General features: G+C 38.9%; 1 protein-coding gene across 1 annotated transcript; it reads left to right on the top strand.

Annotated features, from left to right (window-relative positions):
* The first annotated feature begins 5,889 nt into the window (after window positions 1-5,889).
* Window positions 5,890-27,612, top strand: CASP7 (caspase 7). The gene is given in 8 exon segments (XM_066323558.1): window positions 5,890-6,008; window positions 6,010-6,052; window positions 7,219-7,331; window positions 22,146-22,294; window positions 23,152-23,280; window positions 23,761-23,936; window positions 25,253-25,391; window positions 25,954-27,612. Coding segments are annotated over 8 exon segments (1,089 nt in total). The 5' UTR covers window positions 5,890-5,892; the 3' UTR covers window positions 26,178-27,612.
* Window positions 27,613-27,690: the final 78 nt, after the last annotated feature.

The following is a 27,690-nucleotide window of genomic DNA, read 5'->3' as shown; positions in this document are numbered from 1 at the left end:
AGCTGCAGGCTGGCTTTTAAAGCTGCCAGTTAGTAAGAGCGGTTATTTTGGCAACTGTGTCAGTGCAGAAGGGAGGGCAGCAATATCTTTCTCTAAATAGAAGAATGAACTCACAGAAACAAATCACGTCCATGTGAATGTTAGAGCCTGATCATTTTGTATTTCAGTTTTGCTGTCATAAGCCCAGGATGAAGAGAAAAGTACTGTCCTGGTTTAGTGCAAATTTGGGAAGAAACTTCCAATACAACCTTTAATACAGAAGCAGCAGTATACCATTAGTTTCCCCTCACCCTGATAAAGAAGTGACCTCAAGGGGGGAGTATTGTGTATTTAGGAGCAGCCACATAGCAGGAGGAGGTACCATCAGTGATACAAGCCAGAGATGGGTTGGAAGCCTCCTGGCCCCCGGGTGGATGTAGAAGAAGTTCACTGCCATTGTCCCAGACAAGTCATTAACTTTTTCCCTTGATGCCAGCTCAGTTTCACCTTGTATATGATGTCATCAGAGCAGAGCACACTCTTTTCTCATATCTTCCTGTTTCATCCACCTGTCACTCCATCTCCAGGTGTAGGAGGATGCACTGTGAAACAGGCAGAGCCTCTTATCTCAAAAATTCTAAACATGATGGGTACAAATCCAGGCTTCTATCTCCTACAGGAGAAACTTCAGAAAGGAACCATTTACTTTTGAATAGAATGAACAAAGCAGCTATTTAACAGTGTTCACCAAGAGTAGACTGGAATAGATCAGAGTATAAAAATTCCTTCACCAAAAAATGATAAGGAATGTCTAATATTAGTGTTCAAGCAAGCCATTAGGGTTGTAAAATCTGAACAAAAGAAGTTATTAAATTCTACCAGCTACAAATGGTCAGGATTTAAGATTTACATTTCACCCAGTCATAACACCTCTAGCTGCAGGCTCTGTAACCCTGGGACACAGCTAAGAGTTATCTCCATCTGAGTAAAAGTCTACTTAGTCATCCACGCATCTGGCCCACTGCCTGCAGCAATCCTGGAATATTGCTAAGCACTTCCCTTTCCTATAAACTGCAAACAATTCCATCAAAATAATTTCTGTCTAAACCTTCTGGGTATGCTTAGAGAGCCTCCTATTCATCTCTCTATTGAGATATGCAGTTCTGCTTAACTTATTATTGCTACTTTTACTGAATGCTGACAATGTACTGGCACAATGTTCTGTCAGCAACTGGTGTGCTGAAAATAGAGTCTCTAATCTGAAGAGCAGTGACACGAAGTCCTGAAAACACTTAAGACTTTTCAAAGTAACCAATATCAGCATGTAAACAGATGGATTTTCATTTTTAAAAAATATCCCCAGAACATAATTTCTTCTATTAAAATAACTGCTGAGTTACTTCACATTATTCTGTTTGGGATCAAGTGAGATTTATGTCAACCAAGTTACATCACAATAATATTTATCCCACTCACACCTGTGAACCAAAATAGTTTGGAAGGCTTCCAGTTCCCTTCTCACACAGCTTTGCATCTTGTCCCAGATTGCCATTCTGTTTATGCAAGTGACCTGTATCAGGGTCACAGTGGTCAGGATGTCTCCTCCTTGTTCAGCACTTGGCACACTACCAGTTGTCACCTCTTTGTGATCATCTACTCCAAGAGCCACCATACTGTATATTTTCCAGACAGTCCTAGCTATCTCCATGCTGTCTGAAACCATGCTGGAGCCCTTGCCTCACACTTTAACAAGAATAAAGGTGCATGACCTGCTCCTGTCCCTTAAGACCCTCCTGAAATGAGTTCAGAGAGCTGGTGAAAGCAGGACATCTCTGAACCACACAAAACCATAAAGACTTGGAAATTAAGAACAAATAATTCATCCTGGAGTCACCTGAACACTGATCCTCTGGAGAGGACTCCAGCCTCATGCTGTCCACCTGCACTGTGTATCCACAGAGCACACAGACATCCCTGAAGGGAATGAGAGTGTGTGCTCCTTCCAAGAGGCCTTTCAGACAGACAAAGCCCTTCATTTCACAGATAAACCTTACTTCATTTCAGTATGCACAAAGCCTATTTCTCTTTTTTTCACAGTGGCAGGTGCTACCAGCTCGGCTGGAAGTCAGCAAATACATTTTCCAAGTTCTCCTGCTTCTACCAAGTCACAGCATGTTCAAGAGGAGAAGTGTGGTAAGACACAATGTTCTCTACAGCTACTGTATTTCCCAGCCACACTGCTTCCCTCACATCCATTGTACACTAGTTCTGCTGGAGTCTCTCAAAGATTTTCCCATTTCTAAGGACCCCAAAACCATTCTGTTCCTCACCACCCTGGACTGTTGCTAACAGAAAAGGGAGTTTATTAAAAGATAAATATTGAATGGTCTCATTATAAAGTACGCCCTGCATTTTGATCATGCAAGGAATTAAATCACAAAACCAGTGCAAGTTTGTTATCTTGACAAATCTTAGCAAGACATTTTCTCTTCAGTTAAAAGCTCATTGTGGGTTTTTTCTCCTTTAGTAAAGGCCTCATAAAGGCTTTTTGATATCAATGAAAATCTTAAAAGGCTTTACTTAACAGTAGAACCTTAATCAATGTGGTTTAAAAGTACTGTGGTTACACATAAAGTACAAGGAGACAGCACCTTGAAAGTGCAAATTAGTGGGAAGAAACATTGTTACCTCTCCAGCCTCCTTAAATTCGTTGAATTAACTGTACAGAAAACTTGAAGCATATCTGCATCCTCAATCTGATTACAAAAAAGCACATATTAGTTACACAAAGTAACCTCTTCAGAGACATTCAAGTCAGGGTCACCTCTCTCTGTCACTCCTGAATTGAAGCAATGCCCTTCCAACCACATGAAGAGCAGGAAGCCAGACAGCACAAATTATGAGAATCCTATCTCCCCTCTGTTTGCAAAAAAATCCCAAAGGTGCTGGTTCACTACTCAAACTGGGAGTTTGTGCACTGGTAAAAGCTTCCTGTAAAAGTTCAAGCACTCAACCAGCCCTGTCTATGTTCACCTCTGAACCCTGTGGTTAATTAGTTACCTGGGCTCAGGGCCTTTTGCCTCATACAGTCTCTCCATGCTAATCAAATTTAGCATAACAGCAAATACAGCTTGGAAAAATATTGAAAGAAAACTGGAAAACATTTATCAACAGCAAAATCTCCCAAGACTTGAATAAAAACTTCTAAGGAACCATCTTCCAAACTTGTACAGTTGTTTTTTCCATTTTTGCTGTTTTGGAAACCAACCAACAATTGTTTATATTTCATTATTAAAGTGTTTATGCTTACACTTTCTTCTTGTTGCCAGTTGTCAGGAAAACCTGAGACTGTAGGGATTTTGCAAATGCTTCTAACAGAGTGAGATAAAGTAAGAGAGAAATCTAAAAATGAACCAAGGGGCCAAGAAGATATCACTGTTACAGAGCAGAGAAAGAACTGGTGAGGATGTGCTACAATCTAAGCTAAAATCTTGAAGTGTGAAAAGCATGAAGAATAGAGTCCATAAGACCACCAGTGTCCAAATATGCCCATTTGTTGTGTATCATAATACAAATAAGACTCAAGTTTAAAATTCATAAAATATGGCATGTGCAACAGACCATCTCTGCCTGATTAAGAGAAATCCCAACAAAACACATGCATCAAGCTGACTGAGGTGCATTATGCTAGAGAATTCCAGAAGGTTGTGGTGTGCCCAGTCACCCTGCCCTACCCCCATATTCCTCACAGCATACCAAAACTATCCATCGTTTCTTGCGAAATACGTGAAAACCTAACAACTGTTGTTTAAAAAGGAACACCTTGTGAATCACTCAAATCCTCCCTCCTAAAAGTATCCCCACACCTGTCTCCCAGGTCTCACAAAACCCCATCCTTGCTTTCAAAGATTTAATGTAGAACACAGGACACAGTCATTATTCTAGACAGGTACTGTTCAGCTGCCTCGAGCCTTTGTACCTGCCATCCACCTCTCAGTTTCCCAAAGGCACACCCCATTTTCATCCTGCAGCTGCATGCACTGGTTAAAGACTTATTTTCCCCAATGCAAATATCTAGTCAAAGGCTCCATTGCTAATGTTTTTATGGAGGAGAGTGAGTCTCCAGAGCAAAGGAGAGGAATGGTGATGCTGTTGGTATCACATTGCTGGCTCTTCCCCCTATCCACTAATGCATACAGCCAGCTGTGCCATATTCTACAAGGGAATTTTTTCCTTCTGGACCCTTCCCTAGGTGAAAAGCACTCCATGCCCTGAAGCAAGATACTTTTTTCTATTTCTACTATATTTCTAATTTTCCCTTTACTCCATACTGAAAACAAGTAAGATTTTCTAAAAAAGAAATCTAGCACCTTGTATTGCATCAAAATTAGCATGTATTTAAGGAATGAATTGCAGCACACTGAGGAATCAAACTTTCTCTTTGTGAATGCCAGCAACCAATGTGAAAAGAAAATAGAAGTTTCATCAAAAGTTTGACTTAGAAATTCCCCATATCCAGTTCTAATAGCAAACTCTTGAAAATTGGCAAGCACTGTCTTTTTTGATAGCAATATAATGATGTTTAGAAAAAAACTCCATTTCTAGGTTTGCTAATTTGGCTGTGGTGATCATATTGCAATGGATAAACATTTTCATCAAGATGCAGAAGCAAACAGTTTCTCTGTCTCCTGGGTAACACCCATAGGCATCATCAGAAAAGCCTATTTGGATGTTCTGAGTTTCAGGGGTCACTGCCAGTCACTGCTGGTGATTAGAGTCTCCTCTCCTCTCCTCTCCTCTCCTCTCCTCTCCTCTCCTCTCCTCTCCTCTCCTCTCCTCTCCTCTCCTCTCCTCTCCTCTCCTCTCCTCTCCTCTCCTCTCCTCTCCTCTCCTCTCCTCTCCTCTCCTCTCCTCTCCTCTCCTCTCCTCTCCTCTCCTCTCCCTCTCCTCTCCTCTCCTCTCCTCTCCTCTCCTCTCCTCTCCTCTCCTCTCCTCTCCTCTCCTCTCGATAAATGATCTATACATTTCCAGTGTCTCTGCTGCCCATGGTGATCCATGATGGATTTGGAAAATTTGCTGTCTTCTTGAAAAGCAGCAGCTAACAGATGGCACGAGAGGAGCCACGGGATTCTGCTAGTTTGATTTTCAGGAGAAAACTTTGGCTACGCATCCAGCCAGGAGCCACAGGCACAATCCCAGGAAGCAGGGAGCAGTCCCAGCAGCAGCGTGCAGGCACACGGCAAGGGCTCCTCCATCTCATCGAGGCGCTGACCTGTCGGGAAGCAAAAGCCTGTTTGTTACCATGCCTGTGTTTTGTGCCAATTAGGAGGCAGTTACACTGAAAAATGTCTCTTTGATGTAAATCTCTTCAGGTAGTGAATGTTAAACACCACGCACCGCTGGGTAGGTGTATGATTTTGCAGGATCGGAGCCCGCATCCAGGAGTAATTAGCAAGACTGTGCCAATCTTCAGTCCACGCACTGGACTGCTGGGCCTGATGCTACGGCTACACAGCGGGACATCGTAATTAGCAGAGATGCAACACGCAGAATAATTGGGAGGATAAGGAAATGCCACTGGAGTTTATATAAGGGGAAAAATTTCCTTAGATCTAGACAATCTCCTGTCACCATGAAACTTTCGGCTCTTCTTTCGCGGGGGTGTGCCGGAGCACAGCTATTCAAGAGCGGTAATTTCGGTCTCGCTGTGATGTGGCCGTCATTCCCTGGGGAGCAGGGAGGGCCCGGGGGCTGTGCCCGAGACCCTGGGGGGACGGACGGCGTCGGGCAGGGAGTCAGGGATGGGGACAGGGGACGAGGTCAGGGATGGGGACGGGGATAAGGGTCAGGGAGGGAGTCAGGGATGGGGACAGGGGACGAGGTCAGGGATGGGGACGGGGATAAGGGTCAGGGATGGGGACGGGGAAAAGGGTCAGGGAGGGAGTCAGGGATGGGGACGGGGCAAGGCCAGGGGAGCCGGCCCCGCCCCGGTGCCGCCCCGGGGGCAGCGCCCGCCGCTTTCGATCTCAGTAAGTTTCGCTTTGGCTGCCGCCCGGCCGGACCCAGCAGCGAGGCAAGCCCCGGGCCCTTCCCAGCGCTTCCCCTGTCCCCTCTCTGCCCCGGCCCCTGCCCTGCTTTCCCCCCTCCCCTCGGGTGCTCATTCCTTGGTGCGGATCCGCTTTCCTGGGAGCTGCTCCTCGGCACTGCGGCCTGCGCGCCCTGCTTCCTCCTTGTGTGCGTGGGTGTGTGGGTGTGTGTGTGTGTGTCAAAGCCGAGTCTTTGAGTCTAGACTCGGCTTTGGGAGCTGGTTTAACTCTCGGGGAGCTCCCAAACCTCTGCCCGCGGCCCGCTCCCCATGGTGGTGCAGCCGCTGGTGGCCCCTGAGCCGCTGCTGTGCCGGGTGTCCGGGGTGGCTTTCGATATAAATGTGTGCTCTTCTCAGCAAACGGATGATAAAAGCAAATTTAATCTGCCTAACTATAGGGAAGGGGCAGGAATCAGTGCTAATTTCCTGATGGAAAGCTGGCAGCAGAGGCCAGATGTTTCAGTGCGTCCCACCCTGAGTGTCCGCCCCGTGCTTCTCTCTGCAGATCGTGGCGCTGTCCCTGCTTCTTGTAGTTTCCCAGCTGCTTAATGACTAAATTAAAGCCACCCACAGAAAATACACGGAGCTCTTTCACTTACACACATTTGACCGTGTGTATGCAAATGAGAACACAGGAGCCCTTGCTATCATCCCAACATACTTCTATCCAGACCATGGAAAACTTTCTGGGAATTATTTCTATGATGTGGACAGTGCACTCAGGCACGTGGTGGGGTTCTTGGGACTACTCTGTGTAGGCCAGGTGTTGGACTTTGATGATCCCTGGGGGTCCCTTATAGCTCAGAATATTCTAATTCTGTTTTACGATTGCATTCTATGATTCTGTGTTCTTTAAACATAAAATTATTTTTAATTTTCCTGCAATCTGTATTTTTGAGAGTAGCTTTAGACAAGTTCCTTTTGGTAACTGCCACAAGGAAATAGAGATGGCTGAACATGTGCAACACCACAGCAATTCAGGACCAGAAATCTGTAGCCACTCTTTCCTGAGGAAGCATTATACAAAAAAACTGACTAAACCCCTCATATGTATCTTCTATAAACCAGACCATGAACAATCTGGTTCATAGAAGTATTTCAGAAATGTCAGTGCTCACTGAGGGACACTCACATTCTTGTGCATTTATTTGTAGATGTCGAAGGATCAGCGTGATGATCTTCCTGCTGGAGAGGGAGGTGATGAAGATGGCTATGATCTAGTTGATGCAAGGCCAGACAGAAGCAGCAGGTTCTCACTTTTTGGAAAGTAAGTTCCTACTTGTATTCCTGTTCTTGTTATATTAGCAGCCATGGTACCCTTTTAATCAAAGAAACATAAAAAGGCTTGATTTGGTGTTCAGTGTGCCATGTCCACAATGTTATTGATGGTCTGGATAGAAAGGTGGTTTATGTTGTATGAATTTAATGTATCTGGTCTGTACCTTTATAAATATCTCCCTACAGGGAAACTTAGAATATTTCCCTTAAGTTTTATTTGGCAGCTAAGAGACCACCAAGTTCATTTAGCATCAATTATAGCCCCACATCTTAAACATTGACCTTTGGTGGAGCTGGGAATTGAATATGCCATTAATTATCTATTTTACTGCACTCAGCTCAGCTAATCTCCAGCATCACTGAATCCCCTGCTGACTGTCTAAGTTACTTTAAAGCCTGGATGTGCCATCTAGGTTGTAGCACAAAGAAGCCTCACCAAGTCTAGAGATGTAACCCCTTACAGAACACATGAAAAGCCTTTCATTTTAAAGCATAGCAGTCTCACTGAAGCATAAGCTTACTTTCATTAAGTCAGTGGGAAGCAAGAACTATTTACTGCTCGTCTGTACTCCGGAAAACATTGGATAAATGTGATTGGAAATGCAAAAGATGAAAAATGAACACGAGAAGTTTATAAATACAGTTGAATGTCAGCAAATGGCTACTTCACATTGGATTTAGTGAAATTTTGCAAGAGATATTTAATGCAAAGTCTAATGCATTTACAGAGAGGTTTTGATTATTTTTACTACTGGAAATTTACATTAAAGTGAGCAGTATAATTCAGAGAGTACATGGCTAGTATACTTCCATTTTTGCTGTATATTCTATGAGTTTAATAGGGTAAGAAGTTTGTGAGAGAAGTGAAGATGCTTCAGTCTTAGAAGACTTTTGATGTGCTGTTAAGCAAATCACTGTACTTTCTCTGTCTCATTTTATCATTCCTCAAATATGTTTCATGGTATGTATGTGTGTTATTAATTTTAACAGATAGACAAATGTAACATTTGTTTCTAAATCTCATCAAATATTTTTCAAAGGTTTCTTTTCAACTTTATAAAATATGTTTTGCTATTTGATTTGGTCTTCTTTATAAGAGGTGATATGCTAATACTATTATTAAATTATGCAACTCAAAGTTAATAATTTCCAAAGAAAAGGCAATAATCAGCATTTCTATGACTTTTTTCTATAAGAAATTTTTCAAATAATTTGACCATTCATCATTTTGAGGCATTCATCTTTTGGGAACTCCTTGAAGATGCAATTTGCAGCATTTTTCTTCAGAAGTAAAAAATTGCTCAGATTAAATATGAGGTAATTGAGAGAATCCAACTTAGATTTTGTAGAAAAAAATACATTTGAGAAACTTAACAGAGTTTCTTGAAGAAAGTAGTGGCTGCTTATAGAGGAATGAGGTGCTTGACAATTAAGGTCTTAAAAATCCAAGCATGGTAACAAGGTCTTTGTCCTACAGAAACTAAAACTCTTTGGCCTGAAGGAAGATAGGAGAGGAATGTGAGAGGATAAAGGAAAATGAGATCTGATCTAAAACTGTGATTGTAATAAAGGACAAAGAGAAGAGAGAATGATCATTCTTTGTGCCTCTCAAGGAATCCAGGGGACATCCAATGAAAAGTTCATGCAGTTGGTTTAAAACAAGCGTTAAGATGTAATTTTAACATAGAGCAGAATGTCACTGAAGAACTTAAAGCCAGGGGATATGCTGATGTCAAGATTTTAGGTAAGTACAGAAGAGATTAGATGGATGTGTAGAAGAAAATTCCAGATGTTAACATTTTTGATGGAGGTGCTCCTAAGTCAGGTCTCTGTGAGAACATATTCTGTTTCCATTTTCTTTTGTTTGCTTTTTTCAGACTCATTTCTAGTCAGTACCAGATTCCAGGCTAGATGTACTTTTATTGAACTAGGGTGGCTCTCTGTCCTCATTGCCAAAGCTTCATTTTGGCAGCATGAAGTACTACATCTTAAATAAGGTGTCTAGAAAGCTTTAGAGTGACTACAATTTTATTGTCCCTTTTTTTATCAACCCAGTCTTTACCAGTTGTGCAGTACTCTCAATTAAATTCTTCACTGCATTTCATGTACTATTGCTTAACATATGTAAGTTCAATAGGAAAACAAGTAACTTGTGATGTTAAATAGGCACATTAATTTTAATTTGAGAGAACAGAGCAGTGAGAAGCTAATTGCAAAGCTGAGCAGAAAGACCAGCTGTTTCCAGGAGTTTCACAGCTTCAATTTGCCACTCTCTGGCTGTGACTGCAGATCTACCTTGTCAGAGCAGTAACTAGAAGCAAATTAAAATCTTGCTCACTACAGCATATTTCTCTCTGAGAAGTCTGTGAGGCTGCTTTACCGAGGAGGCCACAAGAGCAAGCCAGGATGGGCAGATTCTTCTGACATCTCAGCAATTTAGGGGTCTCTTTGGAAAAGTGCTAATACTCAGCTGATGTTGGTGAGAAAAACTGTCCGGTGGGGAAAAGAGTTGGAAGAAGTTTTGGATTAAATGTGCCAGCCGTGTTTGGTTCTGGGGTTTGTGGTTTTTTAGCCACCAGATGGCAGGAGGGTATTAATTTTGTGTACAGTGACAAGAACAAGAAATGGGCTGTGTTGCAGTTGGGGGAAAAAGTTATGTTTCAGGAAGCAAAAATATCAGGACACATTCTGGCAAGGCTGTGCACCAAAAAAGGTTTAAAACATGTTTAAAGAAAGATTCAGCTAAGAATTTCAAATGTGTATTTTGGGGTTTTTTTTTTAGCTAACTAGTAGAATTTTTCCTAAAATCTCACAAATTTTCCAAATACAAATCTGGGTTTTTTTATTGTGCTATGTGTGCTCCTTTTACACTTTCAAGGCTTTAAATAAAGTCTTGCTTCTCCACAGGATGATTTAATGTCTTTGTTTGGTATCTTTTGTGTTTTACTGGGAGATTGATAGCAGCAAATGCATTTTAGTATCCAGGGAAGCTAATGTAACACAAAATGGAATAAAATTGCAGTAGCACTGTGTTAAGTAGAGCTAAGATTCCTCTTAATCCTAACTAAAGTTGTTTTTTTTTTTAAAAGCTGCATCCAGAAATTCCCAAGGCTTGGTAGATTTGCATTTGCACAGTCAAAAATCCTAACTACTCGTGGGCTTCAGTGAAGAAACAATGCAGAAGAGTTTTGTTATTAGTAGTATCTGGGTACCAGCTTTATCCTAATTTAATTGTATAGAACCATTCGTTTTCTGGTTACTTTTATCTGCTCTGCCCTACTGTCTTGTTTTACAGTCATCTGGAAACAGGAAACACAATATCTATTAAATATCTATTTAAAAATCTTGACAAATACTTAGTTACAAATTAAAGTGTGTGATTCTATAGTGCCCTCAATGCAGACACATGAAATGGATTGTAAGAAAATCCCACTGAGGAATTTGAGAGGTTTTATGGAGCATGTAGTAACCAAGAATATTTTACCTGTGTAACAATGCAAATCCAAAATACCTGTAAGATATTTATTTCTGTCAAGCCACACCACTTCAAAGTTTGAGACTTCTGGGTAATTTGAAAGTTTCCTGGAAATGCCAGTGTGCATCTCACCTTCTATTGTGATAGTTATATTGTTAGAATATCTACCAATCGTTGTGATAGTTATATTGTTCAGATATCTACCAGGCTTGTAAATGAATATTTAGATGAAAAATATTCATGGATATATACTTTTTCTTTTCATGTGTACAGTGTTTATTTGGGTTGCAGGACATCAAAGTGGGGAAGCAAAGATATTACCAAAGGCTGTCTATTTTAATTTCATGACCCTTGTCTCAGTACAGCTATATTTCTCAACATAAATAAACTTGTCCTTCAAAGAATAAATATTCATTTTTGAGATTCGTCCTCAGCTGAACCTCGGGTCTGGAGTTGTAAAAGGTGTAGAAAGTTGACTTTGTTTCAGTTAAGTTTTTCTGTTGTTCCTCTGTCTTTTGGGGATCTATTTTCCATCCGCTTTTCGTAGTATCACATTCATTCTGGATTAGAAGGGACCCACAGGGATCATTGAGTCCAGCTCATAAGTGTCTATATGGAGATTACCAACAGCTTATTTTTATATTGGTTTGTAAAAGAAGCTGATTTTCAGGTAGAACTTTTATGAAGAACAGCTTCACAGTGATGCAGATGCATATGTTTTTCAGAGTTGTCCATTCTGTTAAATGTTTTTCATTGTCAAATTATAGACCATTCGAAGTAAACATTGCTAAGAAAAGTATCTCTTTTATCCTTAGCTAGACTAAGAATAGCAGGCTACTTTAAAGCAAATAACAGCTGATGAATCACTATCTGAAGTTATGTTCTGGGCTCCAACTCAGATGTCTGAGGTGACCTCCTGTTTCAGCCTCATGTTTCCTTAATGTCTCTAAGGAAGTCACTGTGTGCCTTAGTTTGTCCTGTAAATGGGTGATGATCTTTCCTTTTACTGTCACAGCTCCGAACTCTATCACAATATGATTTTAATTTTGTTTGAGGCTTGTTTGTTCTGCTTAGCACAAGGTAAATATCAATTGTTTATGTTCACCTGAAAGCATTAAACATAAAATTTCGGAAGTGATTTATGGTCTGGAAAAGTTCCTACGAAGACAGTTAAGATATTGAAACAAGGAAAAACAGGGATGTTTCATTTTGATCACTCTTTTTTAAGTCAGAGGTTGTTTGGGTTGGTTTTGGTTTGGGGGTTTTTTGTTTGTTTGTTTTTTTGTTTGGAGGGATGGTAGGTTTTTTGGTGGGTTTTTTTTGTTATTATTGTTTGTTGTTGTTTTGTTAAAGCAATTTTTATAGGTCTGGAACTCAGCCTCTGGAGAACACTGCAGGAGTATTTCACAATGAGTCGAAACTATGGTCTGTGCTTCTGCTTTCCCTTAGAAGCTTATTGGATATACCTCATAGGAAAAGCCCAAGTATCTTGAAATGCTTTCTAGTCTATATTACAGGAACTAATTGATTCACAGTCAATATTTGTTTCCAGTCTCCTTAGAGACTTTTTAATGTGAAGTACAGCAAACACTGGGTTATCCAGGAACTGTATCTGAAGTAATCACAGTCAAGTATCCTAATTACTTTTTGCGTAGCAATTTATTTCCTTCATTGCTACGAACTCTGGGCTGTATCATAGAGAATATGGAGGACAGTTATTTTGTAGCGTAACATTTGAGCTTTCAAAGCAATCCATACAAATTTAGGCCAAATGTATAATAAACCAAAACTGTTCAAGGGTAAACATGTAGGAAGTAGTTCTATCAATTAAAGTACAGAGAGGCTTTGTAAACTATCTGTCTTTACATTTGTAAACGTACATATTTGTAAACTATACATCCTCTGTATATGAGCTACATGTATAATTTGTAAACTGTACATCTTAGGTACAACTAATCTTACATTTAGTTAATAATGAATGTTCATTATTTTGCTAGAAACATTCATTGTGTAAATATTGCAGTAATGGTGGATCAGGATTTGACAGAAGGGAGAGGGACATATCACAAAGTGAAGTCTGCTGTCCCGCCCTCCATCCCAAAATGCATTTTCCTGTACTCTACACAGGAGCAGAGGTAGAATGAGCGATGGGAGTGTGTTTTCTGCTTGTCAGCAAAGGTGGCTCAGGCCTGCATGACCTCAGCCCGCAGGGTGATGGCTCCAGGCTTTGAATGGCCCCACAGAACAGTCCAGCGTGACCCACTGCTGACACAGGCAAATGCTGGGGCCTGAGCACACAGAGCATCCTGCTGCTCTCTGCAATGCAACCCCGAGCATGGTGGGCTCCTAGCAATAGCACAGAAGATCAGACCTGCTCCTGAGGACAAGCTGAAGCTGTTTTCAGATGCAGTGTGGGGTACCATTTGATGATGAGCCAAGGTACTGTAGAGTGTTATTCACCTCCTTCCTTCTCTGCCAGTTGTTTAGAAAAATCAAGAGTTTATACCCTAAAACAGTTTAGTTTAGCTAATCATAGCTCCACTGGCATTTTGCAATTGCTAATCCTTCCCAGAGTGTTCTCTGAGCATTAATGTTTGGAGGGCTTGCTTTATTTTGAGTCATTTTCCAAGCAATCCATATGTACCTGTTAATTTGTCTTACTACCTTTGAAAGGTAAAAGAAGCTTCATCTCTTTTTTGCATGTAATTGCCAGTTACCTACGTACATTATGCTGCCTAGGGTATGATCATGCAAGATTTCAGTTTCCAGAACACCCATGGAAGGTATGGATGTGCAGGTTTTCTAGAAATGAGCAGAAAGCCTTTCAGCAAGCAAAATTCTTTATTTGTAAAAATTCACCTTTTGAAGGTTTTTTAACTATTATGTTGCATACAATATTGTGAGGCCTGCATGGCAGATATCATGTAGCTAATTGGGGAGCTGAATCTCGCTTACAAAGTGATGATTGGGAGTTCAGAACTCTGTTTTGCAGGCATCACACCACAAAATTGTCATGTGAGATGTAAGTGACCCTAAAATATTAAGTGCATAAAACTAGGGCACTGCTACCTGTTTCTTTTCTCTTTACTTTTGTCTTCTTTTAACTGTTGTGAAATGTGAACAGTGTTAGATATTAGTTTATTGAAACTTATTGACCAAAATGAAGCTGGTTTAGTCCCAATGCACTTGGTCTGCTCCATTTGTATATAATAAATTAAATTGCAGTCGTGGTTTTGATTTGAATTAGTTAAGGCCATCACTAACACATGCGTAAAAAGACAGGAAGGCATATTTAGATTAACTGTCAGAACTTCAAAAGACAGTTACAAAGTATGCCAGAAGTTGTAATCTGAGGCTTGTTCTTTCAAACAGCTCAACTCTTTCATTTTACTGTGAGTAGTCTTGGACTGAGTTTCTCAGTTTTCCAGGTTTTTAGAGGAGATTCTCTCTCCTAGCTGGAGATGGATCTGAAATTAAAATGGAACTAAAAAGCTACCAGAGTAGCTTATGGTCTGAAAAATGTCTTATAATGAGGTGTTTAAAATTTACTCAGTGTTTCAATTGATGTTAAATAGTCATATACAGGCACTAGCAGTTTTCTCTTTCCAGGGAAACTAATGTTAGGAATTTGTTTCTGGACTGAGATCCACTGTAAACCTCCACAGTGGAGGTTCACAATAAGAACGTAAACAATAACTTTACAGTAAGGATATCTTGATTTCATGCATTTTCTTTCCAGGGGGCACCTGTCAGTAAGCTAAACCACACACTCCAGACGTAAACATTACACAGATGTACAAAATGTGAAATTTAAAATTATTCTCTGCTTTAGTGGACAGAATCCCAGAGTGGGTCAGGTTGGAAGGGACCACGGCGGGTCATCTGGTCCAAGCTCCCTGCTGGAGCAGGGTCATCCCAGAGCACAGGGCACAGGATTGCCACTGACATTGGCTCAGTTGGTTAGAACATGGGGCAGCAGTTTCTGCACTACCCTCCCTCTGGAAAGAAGCCACATGATCTGCAATTGCTTTATGAAATAAGTTTGTTTAGACTTCATTTTGTAATGGGAAAAGTAAGACCAAGAGTTATGGATTTACTTTCCCGAAGTTATTCAACAGCAGAAGCGCAACTCATTTTGGTTTGTTTAATACCTTTCATCAAGTTAATTGGGCAAAGCATAGCTAGCATATGGTCTTAATAAATATATTTTATTCTGTGTTGCACTCTTGGATGTCATATTAGGAAATTTAGGGAAATGCCAGTATTTCCTTAAATAAATTGAAGTGGTTTATTTTGCAATTTTTCTGTGAAATCTCTTACTGTATTGTTACGTGTCATATCAAGAACAAAAGTAAATTTGTAGTGTGATATTGGTTTTTTGGATGAATGAACTCAGTCGAGTCATGGAAAGAATTTTTTTAATGATAGTTTAGGTCCTTCCCAGTTCTAGTACTATCTTGATAAGTTCAAGGAAGTAATCTCATTGTTTACCTAACTCCTTTCTTTTGATACTACTACAACAGTATTTTCTGTTCAAAATTACTGTATTTATGGTTATATGAAGGGCCTGTGACATGAGTTCCCAAATGAACAAGGGGTATTGTCCTAATAGGTTCCTAACTCGACGTTCATTCAAGGAAAAGGCTTTGCCTCTGCTGTCTAGCAAACTGGCTTTGTTTAGTCAGCTGACAATCTGATTCCAAAGACGCCCTTAAGAAGTCATGAACCGTTCAAAAAGAAACGGAAGGCTAATTAATTCCTATGGCCCTGTTCTTGAAAACATTTGCAGTCATTATTTGATAGCCTGGGCAGTCCTGTTGCTCCCAGGAGGAAACGGGAGAGTGTTCATCAGGGGCTGTGGTGTTCCAGGAAGCACACTGACCATTTCCCTTTATTCCACCCATTCCCAAAAATGACTTTCGAAGTTCAGACATTTCAACAAAGCAATGCATAAATAGGCAAGGGCAGCACAGACCTTATCTATCATAAATAAATATGAACTTCAGAGTCCAGTATTACCAGTTTAGCATGTTTCCCTGAAATTTTGAATTTCTTTAACAGATGAAACAAGATCCTGACAGGGAACAGAAATCTAGGAACACTGGGGTTTTTTTGTGTATGTGTGTGTGGTATTGTGTTGTTCATGTTCATTAATCTAAATTGCAGCTGTCAGTTTTCATGTCTTTTGTGTAATACATCTGCATGCCATGGTAAGCAATATAGGTGAAATAATGTTTAAATGCTTTTTTGGGAGCTTCTGTATGCAGTTCTGTGGGGACCACTTTTCTTCTCTCTGCTAAATGAAGAGTTTCTATTGTGTTGAAAATATCCTGACTTCAGTGTTAGACTTCTTTTGACATCTATCTGGAATATATTTTAAAACAACCTTCTAAGGACTGGTGATTTTTTTGGTGCTCATCCATCAAAGTCAGCAGTCCTTTGCTAACATTTGCTATTAGGGAAATTGAAAGTATGCAATGGTTACTTGAACTTCCTCCTATACAATTTGTATTGCCCCTTTTTCCTCAAGAGACTTTTGTTTCAACTATTAAGCTTTTTCTTTCGATGTCTCTTCTGGGAAATAATTTGCAAACCTGAGTATGCACTTTCAAATGCACTGCTGTAATATAGTTTTAGTATTTGGTCGAGACTTTATGGTTTAGTCTTTATCTCATATAATTTAGGCTTTCTGATTTTTAACAGTAAAGGAATATTCATTTTTATAAAAGAGAATTCAAGTAGTGGTACATTCTTCTTGTCCAGAAATGTTGCTGTTCGCCCAACCTGATGCAATATTAATGGAAAAAGCCAACAGGATAATCTGTTATTTGCATGCAGTTCTAAATCTGTCTGACACTGCCAAAACAGATCTGACAAAGAACAAAGAGTCTGGCTTAGAGAACTTAAGATCTAAAAAGCTCTAGTCAGATTTAACAAGTGTCTTTTGCTTGATATTGCCAACAGGGTTTGAGATTAAAAAAAAACATCCAAAGTGGAGAGTGTACAGTAATTAGAGGTGTATTAAATACAGTGAAATTAGACCAGATAAAGGTATTAAAGCTGAATAAAAGTATTAAAGCTGGTAGTTTGAAGAGAAGGTTATGTAGAAGTAAGAGATCTTAATGCATGGTCTTCAGACATATGGATTATGGAGCCCACATCAGACCACTAATTATTGAGGCTAAGGTAGAAACATTGAATAAAATTTTGAATCTTGTTTTGACTAATTTATAAATTCTGTTTCCTGATCAGTTTCTTTTTATTAATAACTAAATTGATCTCCAGCACACTCAGTTTTACTACACAGAGCTTTGTGATGCCTTGTGAATTCAAACACAATTTTATTGGCATTTTCATTGTTTATCCTTTCACTATCTTTCTAAATAAATAAGTCCAATCCAGGATTTTCTCCCAGGAGAGCAACCAGCATTTGTGGTGAGCAGTAGTCACAAACATAATTTATACTGTGCATGCAACAATGGGAGGAGTGGGGGGTTTTGGACAGAAAGAGCAACAAAGAGTCACACAAACTGCATAAATACAAATCAGCAATATAGGCTATATAAGTTTCTTTAGAGGCCTTAGAACAAATGCATTGTCCCATACACTCCACAACAATGTAACTTAATGGAAAATTCATTCAAATGAAGCCTGTTAAGAGGTCCCCAAATGCCAAAAGTCGCAAGGGAAACACCTCAATTGTTTGTAATAGATTAAAAAGCACTGCAGTTAAGACACCTTGCATCTCACAATACTTTAGTGTATGAAAGTTCTGGTGGGATGTCGATGGATTACCTGAGAATGTTTGTACTGTCCACTGCTGTAATCTTGCCTAGACTCAACAGAAAGGCTGAGAATGTGACAGAAACTAGAATTAAACTAGTTTCATTCAAAAAAACCATTTGGACCCCAGAAGGAATCCTGAAGTGATTTTTCAAAGACACCATGTTTTTAAGGGAAAATTTTCTTTTTAACAGAAACATTATCAGTTATTCAAAAATTATATTGCACATTGTATAAAAGGAGGAAGCGGAGTACGAGTGTCTTAAAGTTTTGAGATATTCCTTATCAAGGAAAGGTGAAGTTTACTGAACAGCATAGAGCAGACTAAGACACAGTTCTCTCCCTTTGTGGGTTTACTTCAAGTAGAAATGAATACAGTCAGTGTGGCCTTTTCCACCCAACTCTGAATGTCATCCCCCTTAAATTAAATAGTATAGAATTGTAGATATTTTTTTATCTACTTACATTTTTCAGTACAGCAACAAAAGGCCCCAATATTCCTGGGAGAGAAGGGGACTATAGCTTTTTAAAAAACCTGGATATCCCTCTGTAATATCATTTTTAAAGTTTAGAGTTTTAGAGTTTTTGAACAACTCTCTCAGGAAAAGAACAGTCACTTAAATAGCCAGGTAGAGGAGTAGATGAATACTAGATGAATAAAGACAATGCTCAAGGAAGCCTTTGTCCTGCACATGAATTCTTAATGTGTTGGCATGTCACACTAATATATGGAAGCAGCAGGAATTGAGGAAGATGCCAGTAGAAAGGAAGTCAAAAGGAGAGAAATCACTGCTGCTAAGAGACACTGCTTTATTTTTTATAAATAATCTTTAGGTATAATTAAATGTTGTCAGTGATATTTTTATCCTTAAATCTTGAGCCATATTGCAACAATAATTTATTCCAAGTATAAGAGAAAAGAAGGTTTGTCGTGGTAAGTAGCAGTCCTTGAGATGATCAAGTCCACTCCTCATGCAAGTGAGGGATCTCCATGGACTTTGACGGAATTTTAGCCACTCATGCTGACAAAGCACTTGACTCCTACTATTTTAAAGTTCAGTAACAAAATGATATTTAGAATAGATAACTTTAGTTTTATATTTGAAAAGTGAGAAGTTGACAATAATGATTTTCACAGGCTTGATACTGACTGAGTCTAGACTTGATGAAATCACATTCCCAAATATGCTGTTGGCAAGCCTAAGGCCTGGATTTAGAGATGGTGAGGGTGAAAATGTGCAAGCTGTATGAGAGTGCCAGAGTGAAGATTCAGTTTTGCTGAACTTTTGACCAAAGGGCAAGAACATTAAATACGTGACAGCAATGGATAGAATATTTCTGTGTAAGGAATAATGGCACAGCTGTAATTATGACCTGAAGAATGAATAAACAGTTGTGAAATTCAACTTTCTGTTTAGTCCAGGCAAGTTTGAATCCCAAAAGAGGGAAATTAAAGATGCTAAATGTCAGAGAAGCAGAAAGAAATCAAGCAGAGGGCACATAGTTTAAAACATTTTATAACACTATATAGCTAATCTGTGGAAACCCTTTTGGAAAATACAGTAATTAGAAAGCTTAGTAAGAACAGCAGTAAACATTTCTATTAGCAGGTGTCCAGTTGAAAGTTCAGAAAAAAATATTTAGGCTTTTCAGTCATAAGCCAGCCTGTCACTTACAGGAGATTTCCCTTAAGGTCTGATGGTTACTTATTTATAACTTTTTTAGTTATCATTACAAGGTCTGATTTAGCCGGTTGGATTTGCAAAGTTGGACATTATACTGTCAGTGCAGGCCAGTCAGGCAGTTCTCATGTTGTGCTCTGTTGGCACAGGAACCAGAGTCTTCAAGAAAGAATTTCTATCTGGTTGCAGGTCCAGGCTAAGTATAATCCACAGCCTTTGCTCCTTTATTTGTTCAGTCTGAACTGATGCCAAAAGATTTCTGGAACTTTTTCTTTTCTGCCAGTAAAGAAGTGATAGGCATAACTATGTTGTGGTTCTTTTAGTATCTCATTAACCTGTTTAGCTTGGGAGGAATCATTAGAATAAAACCAGTGTCCTCTGTTAAGGAATGGGGAAATGTGCTGCCAAGGCTTGTTTGTGGCATTTGCCATTGACTGGCACAAAGCTTCTGGCTGCTTTTGAGAATTCCAGCAGCAGGAATTGCATCCCTTAAACTCATGAGTATTTCTGCATGAATGGGTGTAAACTATTGAACTTGGGAGTGAAGTGGTTTCAGAGAAGCTGGGTGGCTACATTTCTGTGCCACTTAACCCTTGCTGCTGTTTTCAGTGAGGCTTTTTGAGGGGTAACGTTGCTGCCTGATTTCTGGGCTAGAGTTAGGTCACTTCCAGCATTTTAGAAGAGCAGACAGTGCAAACATGATACTGCTCAAATGGGTCCATCCCTGAGTGTTCACAGCTGTTCATGGGTTGGACATAAAAGAAATGTGTGCACAATCCCCTTGAAAATATCTTATTGTCTGTTAACAGCCACTGTTGTCTGAACAACTTTTTCAGGAAATCACTGAAGCCAATTAAATCTGTAGAAACTGGAATCTGTGGGCTGAGGAAATGCCTCTTCTTGGACCTTGGTGGTTGGTTGTTGTTCTGAAATTTCTTTTTCTCTCTTTGACAAAGAACTGTCCGGTGATGGAAGAACAGGGGGAATTTTAGGTAAAAATATGACTCCAAGATCTCTTTGAAAGTCAGATGTAATATTAGTATCATACAGCTCTGACTAATTCTTTAAGAGAATTAGTTAAGAATTGGTTAAAACTTTTTCTTGAGGCAAAGCATATTTAATTACTGCTTCCAGAGTCCTCAAGAAGCATATGCAAGAAGAATATCCATACTTGCAGTTTGTCAGAAAAAAAAAGCCCTTGTATTCCCAGACATAATTCTCAAGTAGATACGGTTCAATATCTTGTTTTTCAGTCTCTAGGAGAGGTCTAAAAGAGGACATTATATTAAGATGGTCACATGTATAAAGAGTATAATGAAAGCCTGCCAGGTGCAGCTATTTAATTTGGTCCTTTATAATAGAACATGACAGCACTCAAAGATAAGAAGCTGTTTTGAAATTGAATTGCAGTAGCATTTATACATGATGAATCATTTAAAGAAGGTTTATTATAGATTCCAATTAGTCTTGTCCTTTAGTAATAAAAAAGAGGACACTTAACGCTAAAAGACAACCATTGTTAAATCAGGCAGGTAAGAAAATAGATAACCTAAACAACATTTAATCAATTCATAGCAATCTCATATCTACAGGTTATTATTGAAGCAAATAAATGAATAGTTCTTTACGGAGATGTCAGAATGAGAATAGTGAAAGTACTTAAATTAATTGAGATTATAGGAAAATTTTAAATTTTTTTATAACCAAACTGTATTATACAGTTCTTTGTGCTGTGAAAATAGTTTATATTTTCCTCTCAGACATCAGCAATAAGTACTATTGGAATCTGGACACTGGAACAAATAAGAGAGGTGGTAATAATTTCTTCTGCCCTTTCCTGAGCACTGTTTTTAAGTGGGCCAGCTAGAAAGCTTGCTTATTATTCTGAGGTTGAATCAGACTCTTTATGGGCTCTTACTGGCTTCAGTTCTGCTTGAGGAACTCTTAACCACACCTGAAGCCACCTGCTTGGATCAAAAAGCAAGTCCTAAAAGCAAGTTCTGCTGAGTTCCTCGTGCTTGTACATCAGGTGTGCATGCTAGCTGTGATTGATTTGGTGTTAATGCTTTTTTTAGATTAAATCTGTGAGTAATGTCAGTGCTATCCCTTTGCATCTCTTTCTAATCCAGTGTAAGACTCCTGTACATAGCAAAAAAATCAGTACACAGTCATATAACCAGAGAAGATTTATTAATATAATCCATTAACATAATTATTATAATAGTTTTATTTGGTTTTTTTTTTCTTAGGTTTTATTTGATGTGAATTTCAGGTATCAATGATTAAATTGAAATATGCTTGAATTTTTACATAGATTCAGACTGTTGGTTGGCAGACCAAATTAGCACGTGACTTGTTCACATCTGTAACCTGTATCAGTAGAAACTGCCTACTGCTTTAGTCTTAATCTGCACAGACTTTAGGGATGATGGTGATTCAGTAAACTAATCACACATCTGGGTAAACTGCATATCTTCATGTTTCTGGAATAGCTATTAAGGGTAATCTACCTGGTCTTACATTAATTGCTTATAGAATAAGTAGAATATGTCCAGAAACAATTGACAAAAGGCCAGCCTCACTTCATGCAGGCAGTTTGTTTTATCTCTGGGTCAGGATCTGTGTGTCCTGCTGTTGGCTGCAGTTCACTCCAGAATTATTTCACCTGGTCAGAGTCATCCACACACAGTAATCACTTCATGGAAATCACAAGATCTTCATGCCTTGATCCGAAATGTAAATGAAGAAAACAAATATTAGAGAAGGAGAAACATTGGGCAGGGCTGCACAAATGGTTTGAATTACGGTAAATAGGCCATGCATGTGACTGGTCACTAACAATAATTTCATTTGGCTTGCCTAGAAAAAAGAAGAATGGAGAAGAAGAGCAGCCAAAGCCCTCTCTCAGTAATCAATACCGAATTGTTACACCCACATTCCAGTATAATATGGATTACAAGAAAGTTGGCAAGTGTATTATTATAAACAACAAAAATTTTGACGACAAAACAGGTAATGTTCTTTGTTTGATGATGCTCTTCACAGACCACAGAATTTTTATACTTTCTTTAATCAATAGGTGTTCTGTTTTTAGGACATGGAATTTTAATGAATGTTTTTATCTTTTTTGATAAATAGTTGTTGCTAAAACTTTTTCTGTTCTCTAATACTGATGTTAGAGTGGCTCTTTGCAACATCTTTTCAGTATGTGTCTCAAAGACCATGTCTCTTGGCTACACCAACTTCAAACCAAACCTTTGTTCCAGAGTTTAAAACTATGTTGTTAAAATTTGAACTTTGGCATCTGCAACCCGTGTTATAAATTCTCTGTCCCTGAGCTACAGCTATATGCTACAAAAGCTAATAGCTGTAGGTGTGCTCCGTTCATACTCCTGCATTTAACTTTCCAGACCACATGTGGTTTCGAGGTAGACAAATACTCGTGTTATAATCAGGTTTGCAGGATTTTTCCTGTACACTTGGCAAACACAGTAGGTTGTTTCCCCCAAAGGTTCTGTATCAGTTCCTTTTACTGGGTATAATAGGCACACTTTTCAACAAGTTTTCTGTGGGGTGCTTTGTGCCTGTGTTGCACTGCATAACCAAAAGGAGATGGATCATCCTTGTGTTGCAAGGTGCTGGAGACACGCCAGCATTTTTCAGGATAAGATATGTGTTAACACTGAACGTAGCATTATTTTTAAAATCGCACCATTTGTTCCCAGTGCTGCTAGAGGATTGTTTTAAAAACGTGTCACCGAGACATTGGTTAAGTTTATCAATTACAAGCTTAAATATTTGCCTTTGAACGCGTGAATCATTTTGAGTTGTAAAACTTGCAGTCAACCATGTTCCTTGTTTTCCGGCAGGAATGGGCACACGCAATGGCACTGACAAAGATGCTGGAGACCTTGCTAAGAGTTTTAAAAACTTGGGGTTTGAGGTTCAGATATACCATGACCGAAGCCGTGATGCTATGGAAAAAGTACTGAAGGAAGGTAAAAATTCAGAATTGTAGAATAATTTAGAGGGGAATAGACCTTTGGAAGTCGCTGAATCTACTCCCTGCTCACAGCAGGTTAAAGTAGAGCAGATTGCTTAGGCCCCACATGTAAAATTTTCTGTTTGGAAGAATTTGTTTTCTGAATGTACTGGGCTTAATTCCCCACCTCATCCCCCAACATCAATTCAGAACTGTACAGTGTTCTTGTGAAGCACTTGTCCTGTGTATTAGGTGAAGAGCGTTGTCATATTAGATAAGGAGCTCAGACTGTTGATTCCAGTGGGCTAAACTCAGAGTCAAGTGAAGGATCCATCCGTGTACTCAGGGTACTCATCACATTGTAAAAGATGATCCACTCCTCCGCTCCTGACAGTAGTAGCTCAGTGTATATTTAGCCTCAGAAAAATGTGTTTGCTAAATATAATTTCCATTTAAAATGTAGCTTCCTTTTGACTCAGGAGTGTTTGCCTTGTAGCTGCCGAGGAGAACCACAGTGATGCTGCCTGTTTTGCCTGTATCCTCCTAAGCCACGGGGAAGAAGGACTCATCTATGGCACAGATGGACCCATGGCCATCAAGAGCCTGACTGCACTGTTCAGAGGAGACAAGTGTAAAAGCCTCATAGGCAAACCCAAATTGTTTTTCATTCAGGTAATAGCCCTAAGGTAAACAGCATCCTACTGCTGCATCAGGGAAAACATGCTCTGTTGGTTGTGTGCCCTAGAAAAACCCTGTAGCTTGACTTACTGAATGTTGCTGGAGGTTTTGTGAAAAAATGTGTTGTGGGATGTCGTCTGTGAGTAAAATTATTGTTTGTTTTTAAAAAATAATTTATATACAAGATTCACAGATATAAAGAATATTATAGTTGTAATTTTCTACATGTTTTCTCTTGGTAATATATGAACTTCAAAGAGGAAAAATAAATTCACCTTTATGTAGACAGAGCTAAGGACAATACATGATTTTCAATGGGAATAATACTGTCCAGGTCTCTTTGAATTAAGGCTGCCTCTACAAATTACTGCTTAAAGAAATATTTTTCTTTTCCTTAGTAGCCTAAAAATTTATACTGCATTTTTAAATTAGCATGTAATTAATTGTGTATTAGTTAAACTTTAAAAGACAACTGTTTCAAACAGCATTAACTGACATATCATGGGTCTGAATTCTCTTTTTTACATAATACATAGTATTATTTACATATAAGAGTTGTAGCAGATGTGGTTTTCCCTAGGCTATTCCTTCAATTAATCCTCATCCTCAAAGTGAACACTGTTTTAGACTCTTCATACTACTAAAGTGATGTTTCTTCTAATTACACTTTTGAAATGGTTACTTTGTAGACTTTAAAATTATCTTAATAAAGGCAATCAGCTATGTTAAATAAGCCAGTCAGACTTGTTCTTTTGCAAGAGCTGTCAGTCATAGCTGCTGATCAAGAGCTGAAAATTACCCACCCGGACCGTTGTCCCAGTGTGTTCTTTATCTAAACCCATGATTAAGTGAAAATTAAGAATCAAAGAGATAAATGGAAAAATATTAAAAATGCAATATACTTGTAATGGGTGGTCAAACAGTAGAACAGAGTCGCCACCTGTGGAGTCCACTGTGAAGAAATTGTCTAGAAGGTCACACTGCACATGGCATTATGTAGTAATTGAGTGCTGATAATTACTTTGGACCGGTAAAATTAATCATGATCAGAATAAACCAATGCTGACAGGGCACATGTTGACAAACAACTGAGAGGCACAGCCTCAACACCTTTGCCTCCCTCTACTTACAGGATGTGTATTTTAAAAGGATGTGTATTTTATCACTGAACAATTGGATATCCCCCAGAACTGCATCTCTGCTTTTAGTACATGCAAAGTACTGATTAGAACTGAATCCATTAAAATTTTTTGATTAATTGTAATTGTTATAACAATTGGAAACATTCTATTTATATTCTCTGCTTTCAGGCCTGCAGAGGCTCTGAATTTGATGAAGGTATACAAACTGACTCTGGACCTGCCAATGACACCCTGGAGACAGATGCCAACCCAAGATACAAAATCCCAGTAGAAGCTGATTTTCTTTTTGCTTATTCCACGGTGCCAGGTAAGGAAGAGCAGGTCAAGGTGGGGGTAGAAGCCTGAAAACTCACCATCCATAGTGACTGGATTGGAGATAGACCCCTGGTGGAATCCTTTGAACCCTTCAGCAGAATTCCCAGGGTCTTGTCCTGGAAGAATATACCATAGAGTCTGCACCTAGGCTGTACATTGGTTATCCAGCCCTTCTACACTGGCTGTAGAGGAAAAGGGGGATTGCAGATGGCAAAGGCAGTACTGTTTTCTGGGAATCCTGCCCTTCCATGTCGTGATGTGTTGAATGTGTGATAAAGGCAGGAAGAGGAATAGTTGCACTACAAAACTTATTCTCAGATAGAGAACCTGTAATTTTACTTCTTGGAGATTCCCAAACACCAAAATGTAGAATGGAACTTCAGCAGTGTGAGGTTTGGAGAGTTAATATACATTATTCTTAGCTTTAATGAAGTAGGATATGTGACAAAACTGTTAAAGAGTTCAGCTTTCTGTGTGTGCATCTTTGCCCAAAATCTTTCACACAAAAGAGCAAAAACAACCCCGTGTATCTTCTTCCTTGTCTTTTCCATCAGGTTATTACTCCTGGAGAAATCCTGGGAGAGGCTCCTGGTTTGTGCAGTCTTTGTGCTCTGTGCTGAATGAGCATGGGAAGCAGCTTGAGATCATGCAGATCCTGACACGGGTGAACTACGTGGTGGCCACGAATTTCGAGTCGCAGTCAGACGATCCCCGCTTCAGTGAGAAGAAGCAGATCCCCTGCGTGGTCTCCATGCTCACTAAGGAACTTTACTTCTGACAGTGCATTTCAGTGCAGCCCGTGGTGAAAGGTCAGGGCATGGCTTTGGGTGGAGATGTGACTGTAAACAGGAGTAACACATTTCTAATAACAGAAATGTAATAACAAGAGATTTTTATGTTGTGTAAGCTGGGGTATCTGATAGGTGGACAGTATGCAATATTTTAAAGAAGCTGTAGGCCAGCCTGACAGCCACTACGAATTATTCTATCTTGGTTTCCCTTGGTGTGGCTGTCATGATTTATGGATACTGAAGATGTTATGAGTCAGTAACCCATAAAGTTTGTTCCCAGAAAGCAGATTGTAAATTAAGAATAAAACCAAAAAATCTTGATGCTCCTTGTTTACTGCTAGCTCATGGAACCATAATCTCCTTGGAAATTTCCAAAGACCATCATATTATGGGTATGTCCAGTAATAAAACAGTTTATAGCTATTTAAAAGGGTGTTTCTTAGTCTAATATATTATTTTCCTTTTAATGAACAATATTAATGAAGGATAATGGTTGCTCTGTGCTCGATCTGGAAGTTTACGTAATCATCATTCTAGCATAGGATGAATGTATAAAAAATCAATATTTTTAAATTATTTACCTGAACAGTATAAAAAATTAACAAATAGGACAATCAAAATCTTTGTAAAAGATCGGCAAATTTTACTTGCATTATACCATATTGAAGTACCATTGTAAAGATATTTTGCCTTGCAAGTGACAACTGACTGAGAGAACAACCTGAAACTATGGTATTGCAGTTCTTGTGCTTGCAGAAATAAAAATATCTGCTTGTTGATTCAGAACTTTTGAACCTTCAGACAGTTAATGACAAGGCTTTATTGTAAAACATTAAAATTCAACGTTGAAAAGGTAGAATTATATGTTCCAGTAGCAAATGTATGTTTTAGGTTTAATTTCTGGTCGTGAGGAGTTTTGCCAAAACTGGAAATGCTTACTTGAATCAGAAACCAGAAGTGCCTTCTTAGTTACTGTACGGTCTTGATTTTGTGTTTTAGAGTTATGTTGGTGATGTTTATATTTCTACTTTTTATATTCACTTTAGTTGGTAGCTAGATCAAAAAGTAAGTTTAATGATTTGGTTAAACTGATAAAGAATTGGTTGTTCATGCTTTTTCCAGTTAATGTACTCTATACTCCTCTATTCTTATGAGAAAATAAGTGCATAGTATTAAAGCCAAGTTACCAAATTGTTACGTTTATTTTCTTAATTTTTTCAAATATTTTCAATATTTTCAAACACTGTGGCATAGTGAGACATATTTCAAATATATTCCAAATATTTTCTAATATTTTCAAATACTGTGACATAGTGATATATATATTTTTTTCATAAGTCAAATTGACAGTTGTTTGAATTAAATAAATGGTGCTTTATGGGCATATTGAGCATGACATCAATAAAGACCTTTTTTAAAAAATTTCCTTTGTATATCTGTATGTTTGTCACTCGATCTGGTAGAGTAAAAACCAACCAAGATATATCCCAGTCCCTTTCT

This window comes from Sylvia atricapilla, chromosome 8 (assembly GCF_009819655.1).
Source record: "Sylvia atricapilla isolate bSylAtr1 chromosome 8, bSylAtr1.pri, whole genome shotgun sequence".
Taxonomy (NCBI): domain Eukaryota; kingdom Metazoa; phylum Chordata; class Aves; order Passeriformes; family Sylviidae; genus Sylvia; species Sylvia atricapilla.
The sequence above is the reverse complement of the archived record's forward strand: the minus strand, read 5'-3'. Positions and strand labels throughout refer to the sequence as shown.